At 41.2% G+C, this 23,551-nt stretch overlaps 1 protein-coding gene and 1 pseudogene across 4 annotated transcripts in view; one reads left to right on the top strand and one right to left on the bottom strand.

Annotated features, from left to right (window-relative positions):
* TASP1 (taspase 1) overlaps positions 1 to 23,551 on the bottom strand; it is a 318,398-nt gene that overhangs the window by 62,778 nt on the left and 232,069 nt on the right. For 2 of the 4 annotated variants that reach the window (XM_023217841.1, XM_023217843.1), the window contains one exon: positions 7,106 to 8,178. The exons of 1 other annotated variant lie outside the window; for it this stretch is intronic. In XM_023217841.1, coding sequence (XP_023073609.1) covers positions 8,086 to 8,178 — 93 coding nt within the window. In that variant the 3' untranslated portion in view covers positions 7,106 to 8,085. Of the gene's footprint in view, positions 1 to 7,105; positions 8,179 to 18,521; positions 19,938 to 23,551 lie in introns of those variants that run through there. One more of the 4 variants, XM_023217840.1, reaches the window with a different exon arrangement.
* On the top strand, positions 9,487 to 11,054 carry LOC111546438 (annotated as a pseudogene).

Here is a 23,551-nt window from a genome sequence, read left to right as displayed (position 1 = left end):
AGCTTCTCGTGCTTCTCCCAGATGTAGAACATCCTCAAATTATCTTCTAAAAGTTTGTTTTGGCCAGGCGCAGTGGCTCACACCTGTAATCCTAGCACTTTAGGAGGCCAAGGTGGGAGGATTGCTTGAGCCTAGGAGTTCAAGACCAACCTGGGCAACATGGCAAGACCCTGTCTCTACAAAATATAAAAAATTAACTGGGTGTCATGGTGTACACCTGTAGTCCCAGCTAGTTGGGAGACTGATGTGGGAGGATTGCCCGAGCCTGGGAAGTTGAGGCTGTGGTGAGCCATGATCGTGCCACTGTGCTCCAGCCTGGGCAACAGAGGGAGAACTTGTCTCAAAAATAAATAATAAATAAATGTGTTTTGTCTTTTATATTTAGATTTACAGTTTACCTGTAATTCATTCCTGTGTATGGCATGAGATACAATTCACATTTTTTTCACTTGTATATCTGCTTGCTCCAGGAACATTTAAAAATACACTTTCCCTACTGCTTTGCTATACCATAATTGTTGAAAATTAAGTGTCCATATATTTGTGGAAAGTGAAAAGTGACAGAAAAATAAAGCAAAAAAGGAATGTACAGTGCTGGAGGGGGTGTGGTTAGGAGGGTGCTCAGGGATGATCTTGCCAGAAGGTAACATTCCAGCAGAGCTGAAGGAGATGAGGGAAGAGCAAGCCCATGTGAAGCCATCTGGAAAGTGCTGGCCAAGCAGGGGGTACAAACATGTGCAATGCTTCTGAGATGGGAGGGTGTGTGGGCTGCTCAAAGAACAGCAAGGAGGCCAGAGAACTAGTATGGGGTCAGAGAACAAGAAGGTTCAGATCCTAGGGCCTTGTAGGAACTCTGGGACAAGGTGTACTGGAAGGTTTTGAGCAGACAGTTGCCATGATCTTACTCCTTTTGGCTGCCATTGAACAGGTGACTGTCAGGACAAGAGGGGAAGCAGCAATGCCAGTGCAGAACCTATTGTAATAACTCAGGTAAAAGACAACCTGATTGTAGCAGTGGAGGTGGCAAGGAGCAGTTAGATTCAGCATACACTTTAAAGGAAAACCAACAGGATTTGTGAATGGATTGGTTGTGGAATCAGAAGGAAAGTAAAAATTCAAGGATGTCAGGTGGCAGCTCCCAATGAATCTAGCCTCTGCTACAAATGTCCTTAGGCTGTCCCTCCCTCTTGAATCTGGGCTGAACCAGGTGATTTAACATAAGCAATAAATGTGGCAAAAGTGATGCTGGGCCATTATGGACCTAAACCTGTAGAAGGCCTGGTAGTTTCTGCTTTTCTGCTCCTGGGAAGCTTGAGCTGCCTTGTCTTTTGGGGACATGGTGTGGAAAGATGCTGTAGAGAGGCTCTGAGCCTGCATGGAGTAAGAAGGACACTCAGCCATCCAGCATCCCAGCTCGGCCTATCCCGTAGCTCACCTTCCAGCTAAATGCAGCACACTAGTGACTATCAGCAAGAGCAGCAGAAAAACCACTAAGTTATGTCAAGCTCAATTTGCAGAATTGTGGGTAAATAAAACAGTTGTTGTTTAAGCCACTAAGGCTTGGGGTGATTTGTTGTTCAGCCATAGAACATGAAACAGATGACCCCTAGAGTTTTGGCCTGAGTGCCCAGAAGGATGGAGCTACCATTTACCAGATGGGAAAGACTGCTAGTTAACAGGTTTGGGGGAAGAACCGGGGCGGAAATAATAAAATCTTACTACTTGTACATGGAAAAGAACACAAGTTTTTCTTAATATATTAGAAGATGTCCTCTACCTCGTAAGCATTACTGGATTTTCTGATGCCAGGAAAGATCATTTTAGGAGTAACTCTTTGGATCTCCATCACAATAGCAACAGTAGAGGTTAAAGGAATTGTTTTGAATTTTTTTCTGTCAGGCTTCTGACATTCTGTTGACAATCAAAGAAATCCCCATGGCAATTCAAGGCAAAGAAACTCCCACCCACAAAGTTTTTCTGGCATTGCCACTGTGGTTTCAGGGCTTCAGCAACTGCACCATGTAAAGGAGAAACCACTGAACTCACTTTCCCTCCCAGCTTTCCACAACTGGTCATAATGAACCACCTTGGGCTTGGCTGATGGTCTTCTGGAAGCTGAGTGTGCCGCCTTGGAGGGAAGCCCTTGCCAGTTTTAGATTTAATCCTTCCTGTGGCCACTTTAGAGACAGAAGCATAGGGGGGGAAAAAAAAAGATTGCCTGGTCAATTTGGTCAGCCTGTGAGTTTCTGATCATAGACATCTGGCCAATACCTTGCGGACTTGAATGCAAATTAAGTGCTGGGGAAGGGTGGTGTGTTCCTTAAGAATTCTTAAGGCCCCAGAACAAATATTAATGTCATATTATTAACTTTATGTTTCCAAACTCCCACTCACTCCCACTATAGCCCACTACATTTACCTACTCATACCTCTTTCCCCTGGTTAATCAGCTTCTGGGAAAGGTTTAGAATATAAAGGAAGACAAAGTAATCATATGCATTAATCATAAACGCAGGGTTTCATTGCTGCTGGGCTCAGCCTTGCCTTGGGCCAGTGTTCCTGGGACAGGGAGTGGCTTCTACCTCTGTTCCCTCTGAAGGTCCTCCACCAGCCACTGTAACCTTAAGGTGAACAGGAAGACTGGGCTTTGCAGCCAGAGGGGACTCCCAGTGTTGAGCGTTTATAGGATTTACGTCAGAACAAAGCTGGTGTGCCTTACTTAAACATTTAGTTTTAAGAAACATTTTGGAAGACATTTTTAAAAATTTACCATGAAATTATGTTATGAACAGCCAGACTTGAGAGATGCCCTTTTGGAAATGGGTGTTGTGTGAGGCTGCCATGGCATGCATGTCGTGAAAATGTGTTCGTGACACAGGACACTATTCTGGCCTCTCCGAATTTCTTAAAGTCATGAAACGCCTTTGGACAAAGCTTCTTCCAACTACTGTTAACTCAATTCCAGGTCATTTCCTTGAAGGCATCCACCAGTCCTTGAAGAACTGTTGCTCTTTAGCTTCTGTTTACTTCACCATATCCTTAAAAGTGTTTGTCTGTCTCCAGCAGTCTGGTGCCTGTTAACACTGACTTAGTTGCAAACTCTTCACAAACTTTTGTGGCCAAACCAGCCTTATCACTTGGAGAATGTACTTCCGATGTTACGGATGAAAACGGTTGAGCAGGAGCAGATGTCAGGAAGAGAGCCCCAGTGAGGGGCATAAACAGACTGGTGAGTCCACCCTCAGTGGAGGGCCTAAAAACCCTAGTGGCCAAGATACATGTGGAGTGGAGTGTGTTTCAGTTTGAAGTCCTCCAGAAGCAACCCTGAGATAAGGAGTTGACTCCAAGTAGTTCATTTAGGAGATGATTTCAGTAAACCCAGGTACAAGAGTCGAGAAGGAACCAGAAAAGGGAAGAAAGCCAACGCAAGGTGTACTAAGTCAACTACCAGAGGGGGAACTGAAGCTTAATTCCTGGGGGAACTCTGTCAAAAACTGCAAAACACATATTTGGTATTATTGCACCCAAGGAGCAAGGAGCTGGCCAATTTACACACCAACTTCTAGGGAGTACTGATTCCCTGGCATCTGTGGCCTGCAGCACCCAGAGACAGAACAGCTTTCCATCATTCTGGAAAAGGGCTGTCGAAGTTGTGTAGGGGATACTGAAACAGTGAGGTCCAAGAGCAATGACCATGGCCTGCTCTAGGATGCCTTCCGGGCTGGCTTTCATTGGCTGACACCTTACCACAGTGCTTGTTGTATGCACCTGTAGCCTGAAAATACAGACATCGGTTATTCTGCTCAGCACTGTAATAGATTTCCCCAAAAGTTTAAGGATACAAATATATATACTGGGCATCACTAGGCTGAGCCAGCATTGTATGGGGAAGCAGTAAATGAGGGATTGTGTAAACTTGTAGGTCTGGTCATCTTTTTGTGATATTATTAAATGAAAACTGCAGGCTATAGAACCCCATTGGGAGTTCAATATAGCGCCCTTTTTTGTGTGTTAAAAATACATAGAAAATTCATGCATAAAAAGAATCTATCTGTAGGGTGTTTATTAAGGGTTGCCTCCAGGGAAGTAGGATTATGAGCTAAATTTTTATTTAAAATTTAAATTTTTAAAATTTTCCTTATCTATTTTCTAATTTTTTTCCTAATAAGCACAGACTACCTTTGTAATAAAAATGGCCAAGTCAAAAAATAAAAGATCCCACAATTATTAATACAATCTCAAGATTCAAGAATGATGCTCTTTTCTAAATCTTCTGTTCTTCACTCCCTCCCTTCCTTCTTCCCTCCTTCCATCCAGTGTTAAAACAGAGGGACCTCACTCGTCTGCAGGTCACTGGTATGCAATATTACCACTCTCAAATGTGGCAGAAAACTGGAAATTATGCAAAAAAGGCTTTTGAGTAGCGTCGAGAGATGTCCTCATATCCATAAACCAAAATTCATTCACTTTGCTCACAGACAAGCCCCTCAGACTAGCATCTAGGACTTATTTATACACACTTTGTGAAAACTTCTAACAGATACTGATATCCAAATTCAATTTCACATTAATTTTCTGTCTTTCCAACTTCTATTTCAGGTTCAGGGTATACGTGTGCAGGTTTGTTACATGGGTAGAGTGTTGTGGGGGTTTGGTTTACAGATAATTTTATCACCCAGTTAATCAGCATAGGATCTGACAGGTGGTTTTTCAATTCTTACCCTCTTCTCACCCTCCACCCTCAAGTAGGCGTTGGTGTCGATTGTTCCCTTCCTTGAGTCCACGTGAACTCAGTGTTTAGTTTAGCTCCCACCTGTAAGTGAGAATATGCAGTATTTGATTCTCTGCTTGGGATAATGGCCTCCAGCTCCATTCATGTTGCCATAGAGGACATGATTTCATTCTTTTTTTTTTGTTTTTGGAGATGGAGTTTCTCTCAGTCACCTAGGCTAGAGTGCAATGGCATGATCTTGGCTCACTGCAATCTCTGCCTCCCAGGTTCAAGTGATTCTCTTGCCTCAGCCTCCCAGTTAGCTGGGACTACAGGCACCCACCACCACGCCCAGCTTAGTTTTTGTATTTTTTAGTAGAGATGGGGTTTCACCATGTTGGCCAGGCTGGTCTCAAACTCCTGATCTCAGGTGATCCGCCCGCCTTGGCCTCCCAAAGTGCTGGGATTACAGGCGTGGGCCAACGTGCCCAGCTGATTTCGTTCTTTTTTATGGTTGTATAGTATTCCATGGTGTATACGTACCACATTTTCTTTACCTAGTTCACTGCTGATGGACATCTAGGTTGATTCCATGTCTTTGCTATTGTGAATAGTGCTGCAATGAACATATGCATGCACTGTCTTTACAGCAGAATGACTTACATTTCTTTAGGTATATACCTAGCAATGGGATTGTTGGGTTGAATGGTATTTCCATTTTAAGTTCTTCGAGAAATCTCCAGGCTGCTTTCCACAGTGGCTGACATAATTTACATCACCACCAGCAGAGTATAAGTGTTTTCCTTTCTCCACATCAAGTTCACATTCAGAAGCGGTAATTAGAAGGTAAGAAAGGGCCTGCCATAGGCAGACATACTGAAGGCAGAGAAAGCAGTGGCAGAGCTGACAAGACAGCCCAATCAGCACAGGCGCTCCAGGTGCCTTAAGCAAAACCACATGCTCTTGCCTCCTCCCCAAGCCCTGGAGATGCCCCTGTTTCCAAACCCAGAGCTAGGTCAGTGACCACCTTGAGGAATCCAGACTAGGCTTAATTGTACTCAAGAGAACCAGATATCCAGCACTCAGACCTTACAAAGAAATCAAATATAGGCCCACAGTTAAAAGTATCCATGTTAAAAGTGGGCAACTTAATACACAGCTTCAGGTTCTTGGTGACATAAGCCAGACTAGAGAATGAGGTTATTTCCCTATCTATTTCTACCTTTTCTACTTTAGTGTGAAATGAAGTTGACTTTACATCTCTCAGTATTCTCTGGTTCCAGTAGCTGATCTTTAATATCTGATCTGATAAGGAAGGAACTTATATTACCTCTTACATTTTTGCCTCCAAGATTCTGAATATCACTATGTTCCCCCTCTTGGTTTCACAATATTCCTTTAAAAAAATTTAGAAAATTGGAGAGTAAAGTCTTGACAAACTGTTCTTGGAGAGGCTATACTCTTTTATACTGGCCAGTTTTTAAACTCTTAATAAAAGGGGTCCTTAACAAACTCAGACTTTTAAATATAAATGGAGAAAAGGCAAAAGGAGATGAAAGAAGTGGCATTCCTGGTGAAATTGGTCAGACGATTTTCAGACTCCAAAGTGTCCTGATAGTTTTATGTGATCCAATCCAGTTCCTGAAAAATCTCTGCCAACAGGTAACAGGTCTTCGAAAGCTTTTGAAGCCAAAGGCTCCCCACCAGCCAGCCCATCTCTCACTAAGTTCTCAGCCTGATTAAGAATGAGAAACAGATACCATGGCACCAACCTGTCTATGAGAGCACAGCAAGACAAATGTAATTGCCTGTACCAGGAATACAAATAGGCAACTCTCAAATTATTCATATTTACACCCACTCCATTTTGGTTGTCTTTCCTTTATAATTTGGCCATACATTGATGTCAAGTGTATAATTTTATCTGGGCTTTATCAGTTACCGCCCAGAGCCATGATTACATGGTGCAGGGAACTTCCTCCCCTTTAGTGAGTCTATCTTTAGTATCTTCTTGATAACCACTTCTTACATAAAAAACAAATAAAAAAAAAAATCAAAAGGAAAGTCTTGGTTTTCTTACATGGCTCCAGAATCCCTGAATATAACATTTAGAAGTAATTTATCAACTGAAACTATCGAGCTTTTAGCTGCCACTACAATTTTTCAAAGCAAAGTGTTCTTATTCCTTCTCTTTGTTATTTTTATCAAATTGCAACAGAAATTTTGGGACCTCCATATTGACCATTCAGTCATGTACTAAGTTCAACTTTCATCTTGCCAGTGTCTTCTTTAACTGCTTAAGACTGGCCTTGGAACAATTAGAATAACAGCAAGATGAATAATGGTATGATTTCCGGGAGAACATTTTATAAACAAAATAAATAACAACTGTCCAATCAAGGATTCAAAAGATAATTTATTAGTCTGAGAAGAGGAGTCACATACTATACCCAGTAATACACTTCATTTATTTTTGTGCCTTTATCTTAAAAATATATTTAAACAAAAACAAAGATTATATTGAATTTTCCCATAAACTTTGCTTTCTTATTTACAGTGTTATATTGCAAATAACATTCCATTATACACAAATTAAGGACTGTGCATTACTGTATGTTCTCTTTACATATTCTTTCATAATATAGTCCATACAGCTCGAAGCTATGCAATATTTAAGCTTAGAAAAGCTTGATGAAAGAAGTACAAACTGTATCAATCAGACTATTATTTAAAAAGGTTCTGACATTAATTCTCTGCTAGATTGTTTCACTGAAACCATTCTTTGTTAAAGAAAAATGCCCCGTATAAGGGATGAGAACAACAGTTTAAGTTACCACAGGATCCACTTAAACTGGTTAACAAATAAAAACCCTTTATTACTTATCACTGTTATTAAATGAAGCACTACCACTGTCAAGTCATTTAAACAAGTAGATTTACTCTTCAGTTCTGACACATTACATCAGCGACAGCTGGTACCTCTTTACGAAATAAAAAATGTTTCCTGCAACTTTAGGTTTTACTTGTAAACAGTTAAAGCACACATTTTGTAAAGATGATTTAACCATTCCTGGTCACACAATGAGGAGTTTCTACTTCATCCAGGGAGAAGCAAACACACACACTCCACACATACACACACGCACACATGTGCGCACACACACGCGCGTGCACACACACATAGTCCCGCTCACCCGCCAAAGGCCCGCGTGTCACTAAGCGCTAACTACAGCAGCACTTGTGTCTCGAGCAGTGCACGAGGTTGCAATAGGAATTATAAAACAAGAAAGATAAAACAGCCAACTTCAGTTAAAAATCCCAAAAAGCTCAGGATCTGAAATGCCTCTCAGACGCTTCACGCTCAGCCTGAAGGGTCAGTTCACTGGGCTCTCCAGGCGGCACACCCCACCTTCGATTGCCACGGACTGTCCTGCCACCGCACCGGGAGGGAGTCTTGAAATGTGAGTCTGCAGAAAGACAGAGACAGGAGAGCATCAGGGGGTTCAGCAGTGTCCTACACCCCCACCCGTGTCCAAAAACGGTAGAGGAAACACCAGAGCATTAGGCCTTCACTTTGCTTCTGAGCATCCACAGACTGTACCACTGGTAAACTTTAGTTACTGAAAGATCGTTTGTTCAAATCGCTGAGGAAATATTTACTGAGCATCTGCTACATGCCAAGCACAGCACTAGCAACTGAGATACAGAGGTGACCAAGTTAGTCAAGACCCCTGACACAGAATGTATAGTTTAGTCATATTCACAAGAGTAGCAGTTTTAATGCCAGCTCTATTGAGTATAGTTGTTATGTGAAAACTAGTAATTGTATATGTTTTGTCCTCTAAACAGAGTAACTAAGGATACTTAATTCATGTTTATACCCCAAATTTATTCCTTAAAGAATTTCAGTAGCTTACAAAAACTCAGGTAATTCAATAGCCTAAAATAGGAGAGGAAATGAGAAGAAAAACAAGAGCTTACAAAATAAGGGAAAGACGGAAGTGGGGCTAACAAAGAAATCTAAGCTGAGAAGTTTGGTACCCGTGCCAGAGGCAAGCCTGCTGCCCTGTCTTTCAGTTTCCTAGCAACAGAGATCAGGTTGGTGGTTCATGTAGCATAAGGATCACAGCAAACTCATTGCTTGGATGAGAACAATTGTTCCTGGCACTGAGACCAAGGAGTCATTTCTCCTATAGGTCTTTGTAAAGAGGGCCCTGTGTTTAGCGACCGAGTGAAGACATCATCTATACAACAGGGAGTTTTGTAGGCTGAGTGTTACAACATCACTCAGAGGAGGCTGGGGCTGGAGGCTCTGGCAGAAGACAGTAAGCACTTCACTCTGTTTCATGAGGGGTCAGGATGAGGTCAGTCAAGAATTCCTCATTTTGGTGATCTGGCTTAATCCAAGGATAGATAAATGTCTGGAATTTCTAAGAAGAAAGAGGGGCTGCATAAACTTCAGGCAATCCTCTCTACTTGTTTCTCTAAACGAGCTTTTCCTAAGTACTGAAACCTTGGGAAGCGAAGACAAGTAACCTTGGTCTGAAAAAGTGTGAGCCAAGATGTGTTTGAAGCTTCCCGTGGCGACTCAGTGGGGCATCAAATCATATAAGCAGTGGGAGCTGTTGAAGATAATGTTTTGTATGAACTTATCTCCAGAGTTCTTTTTGAGAGAAGTGAGTTTAAATTTCTCTTTAGCCTAAAAACAGACCACTTTCTACAACAAACCAGGATGTCGGCACAAAAAATGCAATAAACTATTTTACATTGAGCAAATGGGTAAGGACTGTGTAGACTCTAGAGTATCCCACAAGCAGAAGAACTTAACAAGGTACCTTTACAAGATTTAAATAGCAATGCACTTTTATAGGAATTTGGAATAATGGGAAATAACACATTAAAATGATACATGAAAAAGCAGCAGACATCCATTTTGGGTCATCTCCCTCCACTCCTCGCTGGATGCCATGTCTCTAACACCCTTCTCTGGCTCTTTCTCAAGGGAAACCTTGACCAGGCACCCCACTCAACTTAGAAGCTCTTCTAGCTCCTATAGCACCCATATGAGCACTTCTCATCCAGTCTTGGTTTTGAGTTTTTAGGTTTCTGTAATTGAAAGTCAGTTATGGGCAGAAGCTTGTGTTACATACATCTCAGTTTCCCTGTACCTGACCGTGTGTTTCACATAGAAGCACACCACTCTGGAAATGCTGAGGGGGTAAATGAGTGAAACAGACCATTCTAGGGCTATGTTTATGTAAACATGCAGAATCTTAAGGCTCTCTGCTCCTCCCATTCAAGAGACAGCCGCATCTTCTAGTGCAGTGCTAGCCACATCCCTGGTGAAGGTGAAGGCCACAGTAAAAGGATTTGGCAGTATCGGGCACTGGTCACTAGGGCAGCTTTTAACTCCAGTAAAGTAGATGTTCTTGCCAACAATGACCTCTCCCTTGACCTCAACTACATAGTCTACATGTTCCAGTACGGTTCCACCCATGGCATATCCCACGGCACCATCAAGGCTGAGAATGGGAAGCTTGTCATCAATGGAAATCCCATCACCATCTTTCAGGAGTGAGATCCCACCAAAATAAAATGGGGCAATGCTGATGCTGAGTACACTGTGGAGTCCACCAGTACCTTCACGACCACGGAGAAGGCTGGGACTCACTTGCAGCAGGGAGCCAAAAGGGTCATCATCTCTGCCCCCTCTGCTGAGGCCCCCATGTTCATATAGGCATGAACCATGAGAAGTACGACAACAGTCTCAAGACCGTCAGCAGTGCCTCCTGTACCACCAACTGCTTAGCACCCCTGGCCAAAGCTATCTATGGCAACTTAGGCATCATGGAAGGATTCATGACCACAGTCCATGCCATCACTGCCACCCAGAAGACTGTGGATGGCCCCAAGGGAAACAGTGGCATGATGGCTGTGGGGTTCTCCAGAACATCATCCCTGCATCTACTGGCACTGCTAAGGCTGTGGGCAAGGTCATCCCCGAGATGAACAGGAAGCTCACTGGCATGGTTTTCCATGTCCCCGTCGCCAACGTGTCAGTTGTGGACCTGACCTACCATCTGGAGAAACCTGCCAAATATGAGGATATCAAGAAGGTGGTGAAGCAGGTGTCAGAGGGCCCCTCAAAGGCATCCTGGACTACACTGAGCACCAGATTGTCTCCTTCAACTTTAACAGTGACACCCACTCTTCCATCTTCTATGCTGGGGCTGGCAATGCCCTCAACAACCACTCTGTCAGGCTCATTTCCTGGTATGACAATGAATTTGGCTACTGCAATATGGTGGTGGACCTCATGGCCCACATGGCCTCCAAGGAGTAAGATCCCTGGACCACCAGCCCCAGCGACATCATGAGAGGAAGAGAGAGACCCTCAGCTGCTGGAAGTCCCTGTCCACACTCAGTGCCCTACCTTGCTGAGAATCTCCCCTCCATACAATGTCCACGCAGACACCCTGAAGAGGGAGTGTTCTAGGGAGCCTCACCCTGTTGTATGCCATGAATAAAGTCCCCTGTGCTCAGGCAAAAAAAAAAGAAAAAAAGGAAACAATTTTAAGTGTTTTAACTGATATGACCAATCTGTTTGGTTGAAAAGTCAGTCACACTAGTTTGCCATAGTAAAGATTAATCTTAGATTTTTTTTGGCTGGGTGCGGGTGGTTCACGCCTGTAATCCAAGCACTTTGGGAGGCTGAGGCAGGCGGATCTTCTGAGGTCAGGAGTTCGAGACCAGCCTGGCCAACAGGGCAAAACCCCATCTCTACTAAAAATTAAAAAAAAAAAAAAAATTAGCTGGGTATGGTGGCGCATGCCTGTAATCTCAGCTACTCGGGAGGCTGAGGCAGGAGAATCACTTGACCCCAGGAGTCAGAGGTTGCAGTGAGCCAAGATTGTGCCACTGCACTCCAGTACTCTCTCTCAAAAAAAAAAAAAAAAAAAAAAAAAAAAGGCCAGGTGTGGTAGCTCATGACTCCAATCTCAGCACTTTGGGAGGCCAAGGCAGGAGGATCACAAGGTCAGGAGTTTGAGATCATCCTGGCTAACATAGTGAAACCCTGTCTCGACTAAAAATACAAAAAAAATTAGCCAGACATGGTGGTGGGCACCTGTAGTCCCAGCTACATGGGAGGCTGAGGCTGGAGAATGGCATGAACCTGGGAAGCGGAGCTTGCAGTGAGCCCAGCTTGCACGCCACTGCACTCCAGCCTGGGTGACAGAGCAAGACTCCGTCTCAAAACAAAACAAAACAAACTTAGATTTTTTTTAAATACTAACTAAAATTTTCCACCTTCCAAGTGATGGTGCTGTTAGAATAGAGATGGAGCTCTAGATTCTCAGATGCAAACAGCTCCACACCAATGGGATCCACTGGCCGTGTAGTTATAATTTGCCGCTTTGTTGCTAATTCTCAGAGAAGCACAGACAGATTCTTGAGGTTAACACTGCTTGAAAAACTATCAACTTATAAATTAAACTGACTGTTCAAAGCCAATATTATTAGGGCTATATCTTTTTATAAAATCAAATACACTGGATTAAAAAATTTAGCTCAAAGATTCTAAAGTAAGAAAATTAAAAGTAATACAGAAAGTATATAATTACCTGATAACCTAATCACAATCTAAGTAATAGCTGAAATTTCCTATCATTCATACTCAATGTTAAGATCTTTTAAGACCACCTTAGAAACTGCTCTTGTATGGTTTCTAAGAAAACTACACATGACTTAATTTAAAAAGTCTGCTTCCAGACAGAGACCATTGGAGGCATGAGCAACTTAAACAGTAGTCAAATGGGGGTCCTGAGTCTTGTACGTTTGTTGTGTTATGCTGCATTAATAACATTCTGACAAATCCAACACCAGGAGGAACGTGAAAAACACTAGGGTAAACTTGTTTGCATGGGCATTTTCCTTCCTGGAAAAACTCTAGCCTCCTGAGACACAAGTGTGTTCAGCTCAATTTGCTGTTACCGTGTACTTTTGAAGAAACAGATCCTTTTATTCTACCACTTTCCCTTCTCCCATTAATTCTTACTTATTTTTTAAATTGCTGAGTAATAGAAAACATCTAATTTTTTCATTCACTAACGATGTCACATGAACTTTAATATAATCTGGAATATTGTGTATCGTTTATAGAATAAAAATCCATTTAACAACAAGTAAAGCTTCTCTTCTGTATTCATCACTACTTGGGCTATGTAAATATGGTACTGTGAGACTGTACTGTGAACTGGGTATTACCTTATATCCTTGCATTGTGAATTCTTGCCTGACATGACAATAGTCACCCTCAGCATTTTTTTTTTTTTCTTTTTTCTTGAGATGGAATCTTGCTCTGTCACCTAGGCTGGAGTGCAGTGGCTCGATCTTGGCTCACTGCAACCTCTGTCTGCCAGGTTCAAGAGATTCTCCTGCCTCAGTCCCCTGAGTAGCTAGGACTACAGGCGCATGCCACCACACCTGGCTAATGTTTTTTTTGTTGCTTTTTTTTTGTATTTTTAGTAGAGACGGGGTTTTACCATGTTAGCCAGGATGGTCTCGATCTCCTGACCTCATGATCCGCCCCGCCTCGGCCTCCCGAAATGCTGATTATAGGCATGAGCCACTGCCCTCAGCTTTCTTTTAGTGCCACAAATGTGATATACCTTAAATGACTAAGTCCAGAGAGAAAGGCAAGAGAAGGGCTGGGGAAGTGTGTCTGGTTGGATTTTATTGCCTTGTTTCTACTGTGGGCTTTTAAATTTTTTTCTGTCTTAATGAGTTGAATCAGGAGATACTGCCACCTACCCCCCATCCTTTTCCCAGAAGTTCCCTGCCCATTGGTTTTTAAGAGCTGTCTTTCTTTTTTTTTTTTTTTGAGACGGAGTCTCGCTCTGTCGCCCGGGCTGGAGTGCAGTGGCCGGATCTCAGCTCACTGCAAGCTCCGCCTCCTGGGTTCACGCTATTCTCCTGCCTCAGCCTCCCGAGTAGCTGGGACTACAGGCGCCCACCACCTCGCCCGGCTAGTTTTTTTTTTTTTTTTTTTGTATTTTTTAGTAGAGACGGGGTTTCACCGTGTTAGCCAGGATGGTCTCGATCTCCTGACCTCGTGATCCGCCCGTCTCGGCCTCCCAAAGTGCTGGGATTACAGGCTTGAGCCACCGCGCCCGGCCTAAGAGCTGTCTTTCAAAGAGACACAAATTTGTGAATAAGTATATTCTAGGCATTCTTTGTGTGCAGCATTAAACCTTGGAATGTAGTTAACTGCTCTAAAAATAGAATTTGGTCTTCAGACTTCATCCTGAAAGCAGATGTACTCAACTAGCTGACAGTTTCACATGAACCTTCTTAATATAGTCTGGAATAATGTGTATATTTTATAGAATAAAAATCCATTAACTATAGGTGAAAAGATCTGGATGCCCACTTACTAAGCCTGTGTGACGCTGGGCAATGGAAAATGAAGACTGGGTTAGACGGTCTCTAGAGCATCCTTTCAGAGTTTGGACAATCTCTGATGCTGACTTCATTTAGCTTGTATATACATTGTTAATGAATCAAAAAAAAGTATTTACTTCTATTTTCTCATTGTCTTAAAGTATTAAATAGGCCAGAGCAATTCTGAAGATATAATTTCCAAGTTCAACCAACCAATCAGAAATATCAACAGAATGAGAAAGGAATGCCATATGTTATTCATCTTACTATGTGTCACTCATACCTCATTCTCCACATTGAAAAGAAGGATGCCATTAAAGATCACTAGCAAACGTGGATGAAACACAAAGATGACATTTGGGTAAATTTCACTGTTAGCACTGAAACAGGGATATGTGAGGGCAAAAAGTTCTATTGTTCTCACATATACATATCATGTTTAAGCAGCCTTAAAATAAGATTAAAATGCTGTCTGATGAGAACAGCACGTTGTACCAGCCTCAAGGCCACTTTGGTTCTTACTATCACCAGGCTCACTGACACCATACTTCAGTCAGAGGCAACATCAGACAAGAGTTCCCTCCTATTTTTAGGTTAAAAGCCCTGTGAAGATACTCACATAAACATGACAAGCTCCACAGCACCTGTTATTCCACCACTCATGTGGAGAATTATCATGAATATTCCCTCTTGCTACAGGTGATAAAAGTGCTCCATTATTTAACAAATATTTATTCTGCTAGTTATTATGGGGGAACAGAAGAATGAAACACATGGATCTTGCTCTGAATGCAATTGTGTCTTTGCAGGATGCAGAAACTAGTTCCTTGTGAAATCTTCACAATAAGTCCCTATATTTGCATAATGCTTTAGTTTCCATAGCGCTTCTAAAACAATGAGATCTCCTCAAAATACCATGTCAGACAGAAAGATGTATAGTACACCTATTTTTTTTTTCAGATTAAAAAAAGAACAACAAATGAGACTCAGAATGGTAATGTGGTTTGCTTATGGTCCGAGAGGAAGTGGAAAAATGTGAATGAAAGCCTCTGCACTCCAAATTAAGGGCTATCTTGACTCCCCCTGAAGACTTACCATGAAGAAGGATTCTAAATCTGGCTCTGTTAAGAGACATGCCTCTAACTGCAGGAGGCTTTGGAAAGCAGGTTATCAGGGTGAAACAAGGCTTGCTCAGGGAAGCTACTGGCACAAATCTTACCGACAAATTTCAAGACGATTCTGAGACTCAGAGAAATCGGTTTGAGCCTCAACTCTCTGTTGATAGATTAGATAGTTTCTGGATTTGGAAATCACTGGCTTTCTGGGTTTCAATGTCTTTGTAGGTAAAAGTGAAAAACTTCAACTCAGTTATATTCAGAGTTCTTTCTGATTTTGACATTCTACAGAGTTTTACTACTGAGGGTTTCCTTTCAGGTCTGTAAGGCGAGGCTCTGGGTCACCATTCCTTGGTCAAGACAGCCCAATTTCCTCTTCATAGGGAACCTGGTCTCAACATCCTGATGATTTGTACTAGGTGAAACCCAAAATGTCATTTATGGTCTTCTGGTTGGTAAGCTGCTAGGTAACAGGAATCTTACTATAGTTTGAAAAGAGCATCTTCTATTTGAAAAGAAATGAAAGACTAACACTTAAACTATCATTAAGAATGAGGCCACTCTCCATTTGTGTAATGGACAATTTCCTGAGAATCTCAGTTAATCTGTCAGTGAGGAATTTTGGAGGGGAAAAATACAAACCACCAACAACTTATTTGAAGAAAGTTCTCTTTGTCAAAATCTTGTGCTTCCTGACTTACTGATCTGACCCGTGCCCCCAAAGAACTGTTAAGGCACTGCGACCCAGAAAGCAGCATTTCTCAAGCTGACTTCTGCTGGGTCCTGGGAAGTGCTCTCTCTTTAAAAAAAGCGGGGATCAGTGCGGGAGCATGGGCAAAAGCTGCAAATGTACTGCTCCACGTTGTTCTACTCTTCTTAGAGCTAGACAGGCACATGAACACAGAAAGGTTCAGACACCCTGCATTCAAAAGACCCGTGTGACTCTATAAAGTTAGTTCATCCCAAATGTCAAAGAATGCCTTCCTTTAATACTAGCTGTACCTGGAACTACTACAAATAACATGCTGAAACTTTCCTTTTATTTTACTCCAAAAGTTAACCTCACTTTCCTTTGCTGATTCTTCCTCATCTCCCCAACCGCTAAATGTTGGAGTGTCCAAAGACACAACAGACCACTTTCTTCCACTCATTTTAAAGAAAAATGTCTATGAAGTGTTTTGGATATAAAGTGAAGCATCTGGTTGCACTGGAAATTGAGGTAAGAATAATAACTCTATAGATCTACCTCCTCCTCCAGTAGCCACTCCATTTCTTTACTTCCATTTACAGCAAAGTTCTTTGAAAGAGTTCTCTACACCTATTATCTCAAATTCTTTCCTTCCATTTTCTCTTTAAGCCCTCTATAATCAACTTTTCGCTTTCACCTCTCCACCAAAACCCCTCTTTATCGAAATAAGAAATGACTTCCAATGCCAAATCCAATAGCCTGTCCTCAGATCTAATTTCACAAGGTCCAACAACAGCATCTGATAAAGTTGATCACCTGCTTCTCCTTGAAACAAACGTCCTTTTCCCTTGTTTTTTACGACACCACTGTCACCTGGTTCTCCTCTGACCTCTATGACTGTAACTTCTCAGTCTCCCTGGCTACTTCCCTAACTTATAACTGCAAAAGTTCCCCAGGGATCTTTTCTCCTGTCTGTGTTCACGTCCTTGGTGATCTCATCCAAATGTTTTTTTTAAAAATATTTATTCTTCACAGAATTGGAAAAAACTGCTTTAAAGTTCATATGGAACCAAAAAAGACCCTGCATTGCCAAGACAATCCTAAGCCAAAAGAACAAAGCTGGAGGCATCACGCTACCTGACTTCAAACTATACTACAAGGGTACAGTAGCCAAAGCAGCATGATACTGGTATCAAAACAGAGATATAGACCAATGGAACAGAACAGAGTCCTCAGAAATAATACCACACATCTACAGCCATCTGATCTTTGACAAACCTGACAAAAACAAGAAATGGGGAAAGGATTCCCTATTTAATAAATGGTGCTGGGAAAATTGGCTAGCCATAAGTAGAAAGCTGAAACTGGATCCTTTCCTTACTCCTTATACGAAAATTAATTCAAGATGGATTAGAGACTTAAATGTTAGACCTAAAACCATAAAAACCCTAGAACAAAACCTAGGCAATACCATTCAGGACATAGGTATGGGCAAGGACTTCATGTCTAAAACACCAAAAGCAATGGCAACAAAAACCAAAATTGACAAATGGGATCTCATTAAACTAAAGAGCTTCTGCACAGCAAAAGAAACTACCATCAGAGTGAACAGGCAACCTACAGAATGGGAGAAAATTTTTGCAATCTACTCATCTGACAAAGGGCTAATATCCAGAACCTACAAAGAACTCAAACAAATTTACAAGAAAAAAACAAACAACCCCATCAAAAAGTGGGCAAAGGATATGAACAGACACTTCTCAAAAGAAGACAATCACATAGCCAACAGACACATGAAAAAATGCTCATCATCACTCGCCATCAGAGAAATGCAAATCAAAACCACAATGAGATACCATCTCACATCAGTTAGAATGGCAATCATTAAAAAATCAGGAAACAATAGGTGCTGGAGAGGATGTGGAGAAATAGGAACACTTTTACACTGTTGGTGGGACTGTAAACTAGTTCAACCATTGTGGAACACAGTGTGACAATTCCTCAAGGATCTAGAACTAGAAATACCATTTGACCCAGCCATCCCACTACTGGGGATATACCCAAAGGATTATAAGTCATGCTGCTATAAAGACACATGCACACGTATGTTTATTGCAGCACTATTCACAATAGCAAAGACTAAGAATCAACCCAAATGTCCATCAGTGACAGACTGGATTAAGAAAATGTGGCACATATACACCATGGAATACTATGCAGCCATAAAAAAGGATGAGTTCGTGTCCTTTGTAGGGACATGGATGCAGCTGGAAACCATCATTCTCAGCAAACTATCGCAAGAACAGAAAACCAAATTCCGCATGTTCTCACTCATAGGTGGGAACTGAACAATGAGATCACTTGGACACAGGAAGGGGATCATCACACACCGGGTCCTATTGTAGGGGGTGAGAGAGGGATAGCATTAGGAGATATACCTAATGTAAATGACGAGTTAATGGGTGCAGCACACCAACATGGCACATGTCTACACATGTAACAAACCTGCACGTTGTGCACATGTACCCTAGAACTTAAAGTATAATAATAACAAAAAAAAAATTATATGCTGAGATTCCCTAATATGTATCTCCATCTTAGTCCTTTCTCCTAAACTCCAGACACACATATCCAGCTACCTTTTGGGCCTCCCCATTTGATGCCTAACAGGCATCTTGGAATTAACATGTGCAAAACTGAGTTTCTACTACTTCCCCCCCAAGTCTTTTTCCCCTACTTCACCTTCTTCCTCACCCTAGTAAATGGCAATTCCATTCTTCTGTTTAGGCCAAAATCTTAAAAGTCATCATTGCCTTTTCTATTTCCCTCACATCTCTATCCAACCCATCAGCAAATCCCATTGGCTCTATCTTAAAATACACACAGAAGCCAACTACTTCTCATGACCTGTGTGACTAATGCTCTAGTCCAAGTCATTATTATCACTCATCTCTATGGCAACAACCTTCCACCCAGCCTCCCTTTCAGCAGCTGGAGTCACCTCTTAAGATGTAAGCCAGTTCATATCACTCCACACTGCTCATTACTCTCCAATGGCTCCCATTTCAGAGGAAAAGCCCAAATACTGACAATGGATAAAAAACTATGTAATCTATCTGGCCTTCCATTGCCTACTCTGACCCACTAAGACTGGCCTTCTCACTACCCCTGCAACACACCAGGCACACACCTAATTGAGAGTGCTGGCACCTGCTGTTCCCTATGCCTGGAATAGGTTCTTGCCTTGCTCCCATAAATCCTCCAAGACTTTACTTGAATGACACCTTTGAAGTGAAACCTACCTAACATTGGAACCACTGTACCTCCTAACCCCTTTCCTAGTTTCACATCTCTTTTCAGCACTTATCACAAACATAGTATAGGCCTTATCTTGTTCATTATTTCCCCCACCAGTATGTAAGTTCTCAAGTACAGGGATTCTTGTCTGCTTTGTTCACTATGATGTCCCCAGAAAAGTACCTGAATATAGAAGGCACTGAATGATGATTGTTTAATAAATAATTCATTCAAAAAATGAGATACTGTGTTTTATCAAACTTTTACTCCTAAGTAAACTGAGGTTTTTTTAAATAGCTGAAATCTCAAGCCAAGTAATAAGGCTTCCTTCTTAGTCAGTCATTATTAGCTACTGTAATATCCCTAACTCTTAACTGTTCAAACTTTTACCATGATATTCACAAAAGCCATCAATGGAAGAAATCAAAGAATTATTGGGGTTCTAATCTGTTTTAGGAAGCACATTTAAAATAGCATTAATTTTCTATTTCAAGTGAAGAAAAATCTATTTCCAAGTACTCTGAGCATCTCCTACTAGTGAATTGTTAATATAACCCTCATCCTAAATTAGGTTTCATTTTACCCTTCAACATGGCCGCAGACAGTGCAGTCCAAACATGTACAGTACAGTGATGACAGCTCCAGGGCATAAAAGCAAATTGTCAGTGCCTACCACGTACTGCATCTAGAGGTATCGGAAAGAAACGTAAATAGAAAGAACAGCTCAACCATAGCCAAATGTCTCAATTAGTTAATACTAAAATGTTAAGTTTTCACAAATTTTCAGTATTGCTTTACTTTTGGAACATAAAAGTCATACATTGTAACCATCATAAATGAATTCTAATCCTTAGGATTAAACAGAACGAGCACTCCAAGATGAAGACTTTTTAAAAAACATAAACTATATTATTTGAATGAATCATACTGGAATGAAAATGTATTCTAGCAGATAGCCTTGGCTTAGGGTTCAAAATCTACAACACCGGTTAGTCTCAAATGCCTGTGAAGCAGGCCAGGTGTAGGACTGTGGAAGTGGAGCGCCCAGGCTTCACCAAACAGGGCGGCTACCACCTGGTTCTAACCAATCACTACCACATAGGAAGTGGGTCCCAGTGTTGTCAAATCATCTGCTCTTACAGGAGAAAACAAACCAGAACTTAAAAATCATATTTTAACATAAAATTTTAGAAGTTTAAATCTGTGTACAATTTTTCCATATAATTTGCATTTTATATAGATTTAATTTTTTTCCAAAGCTGCTATGATGAATACAGCTTTTGAGCTCAGATCTGGAGATTACTGGGAAGAAAGGACAGCGACAACAAAATGTTGTATCTACGCACCATCCTAACTCAAAGTTCTACCCTAAAGCTCAACATGCAGTCACTCATTAAAGAGCTGTCCGCCAAATGCCTACTATGTGTTGGGCCCTGTGTTGTCATTAGTACCTGCACATATAATATATACCTAGTAGATTCCATATCTGTAACTCACCCATTTAATGAAATAATGTAATAAAAGTTGTTACGGCATAAAATCAATGGGGGATTCTCAATATTTACAATCATAGAAACCAGTATCTTTTCTCAAGTTAGTAAGTGAACATGAAACAAGAATGACATGACCAAGATTATAGTTTTTTTTTGTCTCGAGATTGAAAAAACAAGAGAAAATCCTTTCATCATTTGGCTACTGCTTCCCACTCCAAAAACAAAAACATCATAGGTAATCATTACTCATTTCCTGTTCATAATAAAGTCAATCATTTTTAAGTACATTTGTCTCATTTACATGTCATGGTTATATGTCCTGTGAGCAAACAGCAGGCATGACTCTGGCTGGGAAGGTACATATTTATCTAAAATGTTGGGTACTAGAAGGTAACAAGGTGATACTCTAAGTTAAGTTCACATCGGTGACTGATAACTACATATGTATGTAGAGATACAGAACTTAATGTTTTCATTAATTTTCATGTTGCTAAAACAAAAAAGTTTATTCACTTCATTTCAACTAACATGGAGGGTCTACAAGTCAAGTAATAGATTAAAACAGACATTTATCTTTGCAAAGAGCTTACCCTACACCATGATTAAAATGAGAATAATCTGAATACATATTATTCACACCCCTGAGAAGACTTATACTCTTAACAACACAGTAAATTCCCTCTTTTGTTTTTCTATTTATTGCTTTGGAGCAATGTTGAATGAATCATTTGGAAGAAATTAATGATGTAAGACTAGGCAAAAATAAAATTATCAATGACTCTTAGAAATTAACTTGAGGCTGATGAAACTGTTTTTCATATATTCAATCTTCTGCAATCTTTTCCTGTTTGTGTAAATGACTTTCTAATTAGACCCAATGGATTATCCTGGCAGCCCTCAAAGCATGGAAAAGAAACACAAGTTTCTACATTTGAAATTCTGGGCAAACTTAAAAAGGTAGAAGTAAAATCAGTGATTAGCCACTTTTCCTGTGGTTTATAAGTGCACTTGCCAAACTTAGCTGTCTGGGTGTTTTCTTAGTACACAGGTTTATTGGTGGCGCCTTAACGACCATCCCGAGGCAGCTGGCTTCCTGCCAGGGATCAGATACCTTTAGTTGTTGGATAATATAAGAATTAGATTATCAGCCGGGCGCGGTGGCTCAAGCCTGTAATCCCAGCACTTTGGGAGGCCGAGACGGGCAGATCACGAGGTCAGGAGATCGAGACCATCCTGGCTAACACGGTGAAACCCCGTCTCTACTAAAAAATACAAAAAAAAAAAACCAAAAAAACTAGCCAGGCAAGGTGGCGTAAACCCGGGAGGCGGAGCTTGCAGTGAGCTGAGATCCGGCCACTGCACTCCAGCCTGGGCAACAGAGCGAGACTCCGTCTCGATTAAAAAAAAAAAAAAAAAGAATTAGATTATCAAAAGCAGTTAGAATTTGGTTAAGACTGAGGCCAATTTGTATCTAGGTGGTTCCTGTCAAATCTAAAATATGGTCCAATAAACGTATTTGGCTGAATACATCCATTCAATGACTAAATGCCATTGGCCACTATTGTGAAACTGAAGTCTCTTTTAAGGGATTCATGGTCAATACATCCTGTAGGTGTTCCACTGTCCAGTGCTCAGTGGAATACGAGAAGACTGCCTATAATCAAGGTTCACACAAGAGAAATTTAACATAGCTAGTAAGCAACATTCTCCCTTCTACTTTCAAAAGGAAAATTATTTGGCTGGGTGTGCTTAAAAGAAATGCTGAAGGCACACCTTAGGTTTGATTTAAAAACCTAAGTTGTGGCGCTGTCAAAGTGGTAGACCTCTATCAGATAGTTTTTAGAAAGAGCTCTTTTGCCACCATTTTGGCTTGAATTGCAGGGTTCAGGGAGGAATGTCTTTTCTTGCAGCTTCCAACAATTTTTTTTTTTCTGTTCTGGGAACTCTGAATTCACTTGCCAGCTGGTTTATTAACTTATTAACATTAACTTATTAACTTACTAACATTAACTTGCAAGTCAGAGTTGCATTTTGACAAAATGTAATAACCACTGCCACTTCTACCAAAGAAGCAGGGTGAAAATTCAGGTGGCATCACTCTTGTCATAGTCAATACAAATGGCACCTTTGGGAGCATAACTGCAGTGTAAATGGGACCTGTGGAGTTGTGGTGTGATGGTCCTGAGAGATTTCCTACAACTTCCACCATCACCTCTTCCTCTACCACAACTACTGCTGCCACCACCACCCATCATAACAAACGTAGCATCTATTACAGACACTTCACTTTTATTATTCAACTAATTTTCAGAATTCTATCAAAGCATTAATAGTATTCCCACTTTAATGATGAGGAAACTAAGGATCAAAGTTGTAACTTGCCCCGGGTTGCAAAGTACGGACTCCAGGATTGAAATCCAAGTCTGACTAATTCTAAAGCCCATTCTGTCGATCATTACACGCCTCTTTAAAGACAGTCTTACCTGGGGAACATAGTAAGACCCTGTCTTGACAAGAAATAAAATAAAAATTAGCCAAGTGAGGTGGTGTGCCCCTGTAGTCCTAGCTACTAGGGAGGCTGAGGCTGGAGGATCTCTTGAACCCAGGAATTTGAGGTTACAGTGAGCCATAATCGGGTCACTGCACTCCGGCCTGGATGACAGAGAAAGATTCTGTCTCATAAAAAACAAAAACAAACCAAGATAGTCTTGCTAATACCTTTTTTAAGACTTTCAAAAAATAGAGGTATGATTTTACATACAATAAAGTGTACAGATGTTCAGCAAAGGGTTTGATGATTTTTAAT

This window comes from Piliocolobus tephrosceles, chromosome 20, assembly GCF_002776525.5.
Source record: "Piliocolobus tephrosceles isolate RC106 chromosome 20, ASM277652v3, whole genome shotgun sequence".
NCBI classification, from domain to species: Eukaryota; Metazoa; Chordata; class Mammalia; order Primates; family Cercopithecidae; genus Piliocolobus; species Piliocolobus tephrosceles.
The sequence above is the reverse complement of the archived record's forward strand: the minus strand, read 5'-3'. Positions and strand labels throughout refer to the sequence as shown.